This window comes from Botrytis fragariae (assembly GCF_013461495.1).
Source record: "Botrytis fragariae strain BVB16 chromosome Unknown tig00000006, whole genome shotgun sequence".
NCBI lineage: Eukaryota > Fungi > Ascomycota > Leotiomycetes > Helotiales > Sclerotiniaceae > Botrytis > Botrytis fragariae.
In genome coordinates, this window is record NW_023500988.1 from 1313267 (window position 1) to 1323984 (window position 10718).

Sequence of the window (10718 nt, forward strand, 5' to 3'; positions counted from 1 at the left end):
TTGAATATATTCATGAACATCTTTCGATACGGCAGTCTAAAAGACTCTGGATTGTCAGATTTACTTGAACATCATACACTCGGTATTTTGATTGTTATCGACATTTGAAGCTCCCATCCTCGGTATAACACGTTCAATTTCCTCAAGCGCTTAGACGCTCAGCAACCATCTGGGAAAGCCAATTAGATCACTACATCTACTTATTTAAACTGTCACTACAGCAGAGTCAATCACGAGTTGGAATGTGAAGCTACGAAACCACGTGTCCTTCGACCATCAGAAAATTGTGGACGAAGCTTGCGCTCTTCAACATTTGCGTGAAGAACTCATCCTAGAAGCGCAAACGTATATCTTCTCGGCATGAATCTACTTTCGTAACATTTGTTACCAGAGTCATTTACGAAATTATGGAGAAAGAAGTTGATTCAAATGGTATTTCTCATGACCATGCTGGGGAATTAGTCAACGAACCCGAAGAAATACAAGCCGAGCCCAAGCAGGGGGGGCACAGAAGAACATTATCTGGAAACATCATGTCTAAACTATCATTTTTATCAGGGCCCCGCAGTCCAGAATCTCCGCCTCGGGACGAACCAATGTCACCAAAGCGATCGACTAGTAGAGCTATGGCTGTTGCAGTTCAACAGCAGAAGACTAGAAGAAGAAAGGGCTCATTGAGAAAGGTTGCACTTCTTGGTCGAGGAGCTCAAAGAGATAGGAAAGAGTCCAAAACCATTCCTCTTGATTCCACGCAACATAGTCAATATTCTAACAACACAATGCTAAATCCCGCTTCACCCGAGAACATTCGACCTGTGAATGGTCTTGGATTGGGAATATCTGACGAAACCCCCCGTCCTTCCATGGATGGTTTAGCCAACAGAAATAATAACACTTTGCTGCCACCTATCAAAACTCTTCCCATGGGTGCTAATGACCATATCGTCACATCACCAACGACAGCCACGAGTCCAACTCTAACCTATACATCTACTACGGATGAAGAGGACTTACTCAGTATTCCATCACATAATCTACCAGCTGCAGCTCGTGGAGGACCACCATCATCTGGTTCAGATTCATACTTTCCACCCGGTGCAGGCTCTATAATTCGTCGTCGGCCATCTCAAAAACAGAAATCTCCATTATCTATAGGTGGACTCGCCGCAAGTCCACTCCCTTTACCAGATGCCGAATGGGATTACTCGGAAACTGAATGGTGGGGCTGGGTTATACTAATTGTAACATGGATTGTGTTTGTTACTGGTATGGGTTCATGTCTGGGGGTATGGAGTTGGGCTTGGGATGTTGGAGAAACTCCTTATGCACCTCCTGAGTTAGAGGATGATCCAACATTACCAATTGTGGGATATTATCCTGCATTGATTATTTTAACGTCAGTAATGGCTTGGGTATGGGTAGTTGTTGCTTGGGTTGGTATGAAATACTTTCGGCATGCGAAAATTAGTGGGGATTGAAATGCTATATTTAATGATAATGTTAATTTACGGATGAAGGTGTATTTAAGGGGTTTATAAAAGTCTTGTCGATGAGCACGTCAAGTGAAGATTGACTCAAAAAAACAAACGCAAATCAACGGATATGTTCAACATACAATGGAAATGAGAATCGCCATGAACGATCAATGAGCACATGAATTATTTGACTCTTCTCTTCATTTATAGAGCTCCCATCCGAGGAAGAGGTGGGAGGCTGGCTATGATCTGATGGATCTGATGTCGCAGATCATTGTTGAGCTATAGATACCATCAAGTTTATCACCAAGTTTGGTAATAGATATCTTGTCGCCTTTCGATGTGCTAGTATTCGTGTGCGGGATGATACCTATATCCAGATGGCTCATATGATGAGACGTGTACAGGCGTTCCCCGTTGATAGGAGGAGAATATTTTTCCTGTTCGTGCAGAGGAATATTCATTATTCCCTTGATTATGTCTGAAATGATTATTACTTTACCAAGTAGAGATTGTGTGGTATACTGTTCTTGCATGCTGAGCAGGTACTAGAAGGGATGTGGATTCGCTATTAGAATCCGAACGGTCAGATTCAGTAGCCCGGAGATCCTGATCTTTGAATCAAGTCCCTAGATTTCACGCGAATGAAATATCAAAAAATGACAATTTCTACTCGTGAGAGGAAGGAGGACAATAGTATATTAAGGCTTAAGAAGTAGACCCTTTGCTTAGGACGGACATGTATCCGCTGATAAGACAGCACTTGCTATTTTTGTTAACTGAGAAGATCGCATTCGTAACATAACAACATGCGACTGTATACTTTTCTCATGCTTCATCGTGCTTCAACAACGAAATCATGTCAATGAATACAACATAATCAATAGAAACGAGTTAATAGGTGGAATTGAATGCAATGAATATTCTCTCGAGCACATCTTTCATAACTTGCACAATTATATGCCAGGGCGGTGAAATCTTAGCGCCAATCATAATTTGTCCGAGCTCGAAAAAAAGATTCCCGCATCAAAAAATAAATCTCGAATTTCACAAGCTCAGTAACCAAAACATTCGATCCTCAATTGACAGTGCACAACACCGTCAAAATGGTTACCAAAAGTAAATTGAAGATGGCGCTTGCAGCCGACAAGAAAACCGATTTCCAAAAACAACATCAAAAGAAACAGGCTAAACTTGCGAGAAAGGGAAAGCCTGCGAAGGTTGAGGAGAAGAGCTCAAAGAAGGGAAAGGTTGAACAGGAATGGGAAGATGTTGAGGAAGAAAGTGGTGATGAGGAGGATGAGGATGCTGAAGAGGGTGATAGTGAAGATGATGAGGAAGAGGAGGAAGGAAATGGTCCTACTGAAGTATTTGCGCTTTCAAATTCTATTGTTTACCAATACTAATTATCATATAGATTGATTTCGCAGCAATTGACGAAAGTGATAGTGATTCTTCCCTTGGTGGAGACGACGATGAAGAAGAGGATGACGAAGACGAAGATGATGAAGATATCCCCATGTCCGACCTTGAAGATCTTGAAGATGAAGAAAGAGAAGATATGATCCCTCATCAACGTCTCACCATAAACAACACAATTGCTCTTACCGCAGCCCTCAAACGAATCGCCCTTCCAGTCGCCAATCTCCCATTCTCCGAACATCAATCTATTACATCTGCTAAACCTACGGAAATCGAAGATGTTTCTGATGATTTGAAGCGCGAATTGGCATTCTATTCGCAATCACTCGAGGCTGTTAAATCTGCGCGATTGCTCTTGAAGGCAGAAGGTGTTTCATTTACCAGACCTACCGATTATTTCGCGGAAATGGTAAAGGCCGATGAGCATATGGAGAAGATCAAGAGAAAGTTGATTGATGAAGCTGCTGGAAAGAAGGCATCTGCAGATGCAAGGAAACAGAGAGATTTGAAGAAATTCGGAAAGCAAGTTCAAGTCGCCAAATTACAAGAGAGAGACAAAGAAAGGAAACAAACTTTGGATAAAATCAAGACTTTGAAGAGAAGTATGTCGCAATCCATTTTCAAAGTAGTTTGATGACATATACTAACAAACAACAGAACGTCAAGGTGCCGACAATGAAAATACAAATGAAGCAGATCTCTTTGATGTTGCTCTTGAAGAAGAAACTAAATCTACTGGTGGTCGAAATGATCGTAAGGGAGGACCAAACAAGAGACAAAAGAAAGACGAGAAGTTCGGACATGGTGGTAAGAAGAGATTTAAGAAGAGTGGTGACGCGATGAGTAGTGGAGATTTGTCTGGATTCTCGGTCAAGAAGATGAAGGGAGGTGGTGCTAAGGGTGGTGCTAAATCTAGACCTGGAAAAGCTAGGAGAGCGGGTGGAAAGAAATAGTGTGGTTAATATGAAAGGGAAAAGTATCAAGGGGATAATTTGAGATTGGCGTTTTGGGGATCATGGAATGCATGTTCAATTGTTTGGGAAGATGTAGGACATGTGTGTGAGAGGAATAACAGAGGAGGTGCTGTAGAATACCATGAATGTCTTTGTCTTCATTATTTCTATTTCTTGGAAGTGAGGATGTCAAATTTGGGGGCTAGGGCGGCTTTCAATGTGAATGTGATTCGAATACTCCAGTTAGGAATTAAATGCTGGCATTGATCAGTATGAAACTTCTCCTCGAGTGGAGTTTCCCACATCAAAGTTGACATACATATATATATACATATGCCCTGCACCTTTGCTTTCCTCTTCGCATTGTTCCTTGCTCAACTTATTATCAAAATTCATATTTTCACTTCGGGCATCTCAACCATTTCAAATTCCTCGAAGCATTCGTTTGTCCACTCCATCATTTATTCCCCTTCCTCCCTCTAGTTTCCTCTCCTCGTTATTTCTAACTATCATTCATTTCAAATCCATACGCTTACCTCAAATATCTCAAATTCCTCGAAGCATTCATTTGTACATTCGGCTATTCATTTGTTTATTCATTTCCCTCCCACCCTCCCCTCGTCTCTTTCAATTTCCTTTCTATATCTTTCCTCACTCCTATGTACTATCATTATCAAAATTCGGACTCTCGCCTTGAATATGTCAGATCCTTATCAAGGCATTCATTCAGTCGTTTCGTCATTCATTCGTTTAGTTTCCTCAAGTAAGTAAGCACAACCCGCGAATTTAGCTTGCTACTCTGGGTGTTGGAACTCAGAATGTCTGAAATTCTGCTATTGAGGGATCTCAGTTAGGTCACTTGTGTGTGGGTTGAGAAAGTTTAGTGGTTCGTGATTTATTAGCTTGTGATTTTGTAGTAGATGGAATTTTGTAGTGGGTATATATATAGCTGCGAAGCTGTTGTGTGAACTTCCCAAAGACGTTTACTTTTTGTTATTCGAGGAGAGCGGAGTTTGGATTTGGATTTGGATTTGGATTTGGATTTGGATTTGGACTTTCAGGTATACAAAAGGTGGAAGGTGGCGAGTGATGAGAGAGTGAGTAAATAAGTATCTGGTATGTTAATATCACTTGTAATCGATTCGAAGTGTGATTTCATAATCTCTCTTTCTCCCTCTTATATATGTATGGCATCAAATCTTACATAAATAAATACCTAGTACATGAGTAAGTAAAACATCCCATGCATCTTACCTCATCCCCGATCATCTGATATTTCTCGCTCTTTTGAATTTGCGAGTAGATTTATACTTCTAGATGAGTATCGATTGTATTATTTTTAATCTGTTTGAGGGTTTGAGGATCTAAGAGTCTCAAGTCTCAAGTCTCTGTAGATATATAGGTAGAATGTAGATAGATTATACATCCCTCGGTTACTCACTTCCTCGTGTGTTGCTGACTCTACAATGTAATTCTAGTATATTATAGAAGTAGTAGTATTTCTAGTCTCGACTTTTGCGAGTTAATACTTATTAGTTTATTAGTTCGAGAATTTATAATTTGATAGAGATAATGAGGGCTGAGGAGGGAGTTAGAACCCAAACATTTCCTTTCTTCCTATTTCCTATTTCCAATTTCCTATTTCCTACTCTCTACTCTTTAGTCACTTCTTACTTACACTCTCTCACACTCTCTCACACACTCTCCCCCTCTCTCCCCCTCTCTCCCCCTCTCTCTACTTCCTACTCACTCCTTCCTCCTCATCGCTTACTAAATTTAATAACTACCTTCCTCATATCCCATCCTTCTTACATCATTTCTTGTTCTTATTTCTTAATTCTAGTAATAACATATCCATCTCTCCATCTCTCCATTTATTCATCTATAACCCTAAAATCCTTCATATCATTCTCTCTCATCTCATCTCACCTCATCCTATTTCACTTACTCTCTTCAAATCTTAACATATACCTTCCATCTCAATATTCTCTCCAACACCCACTCACTTACTTACTCATCTACCCAACTATTCATTTACCCACTCACCTACTCATCTCCCCTACCATCCATCTCATCCCAATCCAATCCATTCAATTCTAATCCATCACTCCATTCTATTATTTCCTTTAATAATCTATTACCCTTATTCACATTTCTTCCCATTCCCTTTTTCTTGTTTATTTTTCCCTTTCCCCTTACTCATTCATCTACCCATTTCTTCAATCAAAAATCACACACAACCAACCCTATCCTCTCTCCTCTCTCCTAACCTCAACTTCCCTCCTATTTCAACCTTCTTCTCTCCCTCCCTCTTCCCACCTTACCTTTTCCATTTACAATTACACATCTCCATCCATCCACTTCTATCCTCACTTCTTCTTACCCCATCATCATTATTCTATTTCCTCTTTTTTCCCCTCCTATCATTTCCCATCTCTTATCTCATTCCTTCCTCTCACTTCTCTCCCTCCTATCTCCATCTCCTTCCCTCTATCTCCTTCCCTCTATCCACTTCCCACCACTTCCTTCCTTCTATCCATTCACCTCTCCAATCTCATTCCCATTCATTACCTATCCATCTAAATCCCTATTTCCCTATCTACTCATCCTTTTTCTCACCTACTCATCTATCTATCACTAACTCATTCACCTACATGTCTTTATCAATCTACATATCTCTCTTCTCATCTATTTACCTATCTCATTATCCACCTACTCATCTCCCTCATCTCATCTCATCTCCTTCTTTTCATCCTCTCACCTACTTCCTCAAAATCCCAATTCATTCCCCTTTTCTCTTTTCTCTTTTCTCTTTTCTCTTTTCTCTTTTCTCTTTTCTCTTTTCTCTTTTCTCTTTTCTCTTTTCTCTTTTCTCTTTTCTCTTTTCTCTTTTCTCTTTTCTCTTTTCTCTTTTCTATCCATCTCCACCCTCCCATCCCTATCCCCATCATCTCCATCCAATTCTATTTTATTCCATTTCCATTCTTCTATCCAATCCAATCCAATCCAGTCCAATCCAATCCATCTCACACAACCACCCATCAGCTCTACTCACCCTCCTTATCTATTTCCCTATCTACCTACCCATTTATACATATATCTATTTACCCAACTACTACTTACCCTCCTATTCATCACCTACCCTCCTACACCCACTCAGCACCCATTTACCTAGATACCTACTCACCTACCAACTTATCCTTATGCTGCCTACACAATACTATACACACTACATAGTACACATTATATTATATAATAGGCGAACCCCTTCATCTTCTCACTCACTCACTCACTCACCCATCCATTCATCTACTCATTATAAAAAGCATTCACTAACTCATCACGACACACACATACACACACATTTCTCTTCTTTAACATTGATTATAATTGATTCCTCAATTCATTCTTCTCTCATAAACTTAATCTGGTATCCACTATCCACTATTCACTATCCTTTTTCAACTTCTTCCTGCACACGCCTGCCCAAAAAGCAGTATGTGATATATGGTATCGTATTCATTTTTTCCTTCAGTCCTTCTCTCCCCCCCTTTTAATCCCTTTCGTTCCTATTCATCCCATCTCATCTTTCTTTCTCCACCCAATAACTATCATCCCATTTCCTAGCAATCCTATCACACCATCCATTCTTTTCCTCTTCCCTCTTTCTTTCCTCTCATCTCATTCAATTCTTTCCTCCCCCCCGAATATAATTTGATATCTCAGCATGCCATGTAAACGATACTTCAAAAAAGGAAAACTCCACTACACCCCGCTTTCGCTCCAACATATGCATTCACCCATCAAAACCATCAATCCCTCATGCATTCACTCAAAATTCCCCAAGACATAATCAAAGTCGTCCAACTCCCCATTCCATCCTTCACACATGAAAATCCAAATGAATAATATAATAAATAGGTAAGTTGAGTTCGAGTTTTTCCCAAGAGCCGGTTAGATTGAAGATGGAAGGATTGAGAGGCTGAAGATATATATTTGAATGATACGAAACGGCATTTGATGATTTGCTTATAGCATATCGTGTAAGAAACCATTCCAATCATTCCCTCCACGTTGGTATCGAAAAAGAAAAAAAAAAAGATATTGATTTCAAGAATGAGTCGAATTCTCAAAAGAAAGTAAAAGGTATGCCAGAAAAGGTATGACAAAAGAAATTCGTGCTCCAATCATTCAATCATTCGAATCGTATGCTATCATATTCATGTTTTAATGCCGCTTCGAATCGAATTGATATAAATCTTAATGGAGGATGTGATGAACAAGGGTAAACTGAAATATTTGCCGATGAAAACCAATTATCTTGGCTTTGAATTTGCATGCTGCAAAGGTATCGTACTTGGAACCACCTATGATATTAAAAACGCCATGGATATGCTGATGTTGTTGATATGATTTGACATAAGAAATCTCGATTGAGTCGCTGGTGTCGTAAAGACATTATGAAATTCGTTTTTCTTTTGTCAATTTATAGCCAATGGCCATAAAGAATAAATTTTCGTCCGTTATTGTCGATGAATGATATGATCATTGAGATGCTTGAACACACCAATGTCGATGAAATACCCATGCACTCTTTTGACATTCTTTGCTGCAGTATTTTGTTCTGCGGCATCTTCTGCATTTTGCAAATTGTCGAGTATATTCTTCCCACTTTCCACATTGATAATATGCACATTGTCTGATGCCTCCACGAGCATCATCCTTTCGGCACAAATTCCTCATAACAACTCCTGCCCAGTATTGCATATCTTGACTATGATGCCTGACGGTGAACTTTTCGACCAATGGAAAGATATTGAAATCGTCCGGAAGTAAATATTCTTCTTCTTCCGCTTCCTCGTCGTGAGAGTGAGATGAGCATGCGGCTGGGGTAGTAGCGTTAGTCTCATCAACATCTAAAAGTTGAAGTTCGGAACCAATTTTAAGTTTGGGAACCAAATGCGATTGTTGAAAGTAGGATCTCAAGTTGCAATATTTCGAAACGTATGCTAAAAGCTGGAGAGACATTAATACATCTTCATCTCTTGGCATGGCTGCCAAAACTTGTCCTTGCGGTGGTGTTGGTCTATCTAAGAAGTATCTTGGAATTGTGGTAGGTGGCATGGTAGGTGGTGTATTAACAGTTGTAGGTTGAGCTGGTGAGAGACCAATTGTTGGTCCAGTGGGGGTTGTAGCATCATTAATCATGCTACCGTCCATGGCAGATCGGTGAGTGATGTTGAATGTCCCGGCATCCTGTGCTTCGGAAACGGTTGGAGTGGTAAGGCCAAGTGGTGTTTCGACGGCTGTGAGCATCGAATCGTTTTCATCCATATTGACATCTTGAATGTTGACATTTGTAGCTTGAATTTCCGCGGTGCTCACGCCGGTAATTTCTGGTTCTCCGGATTCATCAGATGCCATGCTATCAGCATTCATATCTTCTGTATCAGCAGCAGATGAAACTTGATGTCTAATGGATGGACGTCGTCGTGATCGAGGTGTGCCAACGGACATTGATGTCGCTCGAACGGTAGGTGATCGCATTTGTGCGGGAGGTAGAGGGGTTGTTGGTGATTCGGGTTGAGATGCTAGACCACCTTGAAATCCTGGTAGCATTGATGGCAAACGATCAACATCTCGAACAGGTCTGATATTGAATCCATCAGCTGCATCCATTGAAGGAACTGCAGTCGCAAGTGGTTGAATATTATGGCGTGGTGATAGGAAATGTTGTCTTGCATCCTGGTTTCGATGATGGTGATGATGTCTGTGAACAGAGAACGTAGTTCGCTCTGGAGGAGATGTGAGAGCGAATTGAGGCCCAGTTGGTGTAATATCCATGGCATCTGAGCCATTCGTCAATGCGGCACCCGAAAGGTTCGAGGGAATGTCGATGGAAGGTGGAGGAGGTTGACGCCTCGATGCTCGAAATTCGGATTCAAATCGCGATGCTCGATTGCCAAATGAAGGCCCCTTGTGTGTACTTCGATGTTCCCCTGATCTCCCATTTTGATGTCTATGTTCCAACAAAGCTTTCTGCTTGGCTTCTTCGGCTTTCTCTCTGCATCGATCAACCACTTTGATGTAATTGTCGAGAATTGTTGCGATGACCGGAACCATATCTGCTTCAACAACCCTGGTTCGAACGTTTTCCGAACCTCGTACACCAATGTTGACGACACACTGAAATGCCAAATTCCATTTCCACATATCCATCATATCTTTACTCCGCCCAGCCTTCAAAAGGCATACTAATCTTTCGACGCCTCCATCGACCGTCAGGATATCTCTAATTCTAGCGGATGAAGTGGTGAGATAAGCAAGATGATTGAGCGAGTTGATCAAAGGTAGGGTCGAAGTACAATCCAGGGCTCGACGATCGTACAAAGCTGTCGTGATACCGACCGAAGCCTTATTGACATTTGGGATGCTGAAGTTGACTTCTCTCATGATGGAAGTTTGATCCGCAGATGGCGGTTGACGAAGAGATGATGATTTTTATCAATCGAAGTGTTTCGGAGGCGAGCCTGCCACGAAGATTGGAATTATATTTAAGGAGAGAAAAAGTGATCGTATGACCAACAATGTAGATTGATGAATTGATGGATCTTGGTGAGATGAATTAGAATACTTGCGGATTTCAAATGCAAGTCTTTGAGATTCTTCCTTGGACTCTTTTGTTGAGGTAGGGTACGATGGATGACTGATGTGAAATTTGAGACTAAGCTGGAATCTTAAAAAAGGAAGAGGAAAGATGTCGCAAGCCAGAAGTGAGACAGACGAACAGACAATAATCACTGAATCGTCATTGATAATCCAAATTAATGTACCAACGTCGGAGAAAGAGTTTTAGGTCGGTAGATAT

The 10718-nt window shown here is 40.8% G+C and overlaps 3 protein-coding genes across 3 annotated transcripts; 2 read left to right on the forward strand and 1 right to left on the reverse strand.

Moving 5' to 3' along the window:
• Window positions 1-407: 407 nt before the first annotated feature.
• Bfra_001590 (uncharacterized protein) lies at window positions 408-1478 on the forward strand (the record flags this gene model as incomplete). Its single annotated transcript, XM_037332017.1, has 1 exon — window positions 408-1478. The coding sequence occupies one exon, from the start codon at window positions 408-410 to the stop codon at window positions 1476-1478; it is 1071 nt and encodes a 356-aa protein (XP_037196171.1).
• Window positions 1479-2581: 1103 nt separating this feature from the next.
• Window positions 2582-3985, forward strand: Bfra_001591 (putative rrna processing protein ebp2 protein; the record flags this gene model as incomplete). Its single annotated transcript, XM_037332018.1, has 3 exons — window positions 2582-2842; window positions 2893-3499; window positions 3555-3985. 3 exons carry the CDS (start codon window positions 2582-2584, stop codon window positions 3848-3850), a joined length of 1164 nt encoding a protein of 387 aa, XP_037196172.1. The 3' UTR covers window positions 3851-3985.
• A 4410-nt stretch (window positions 3986-8395) lies between these two features.
• Window positions 8396-10303, reverse strand: Bfra_001592 (putative mynd finger protein; the record flags this gene model as incomplete). The annotated part of the gene is made up of 1 exon (XM_037332019.1): window positions 8396-10303. One exon carries the CDS (start codon window positions 10301-10303, stop codon window positions 8396-8398), a length of 1908 nt encoding a protein of 635 aa, XP_037196173.1.
• Window positions 10304-10718: the final 415 nt, after the last annotated feature.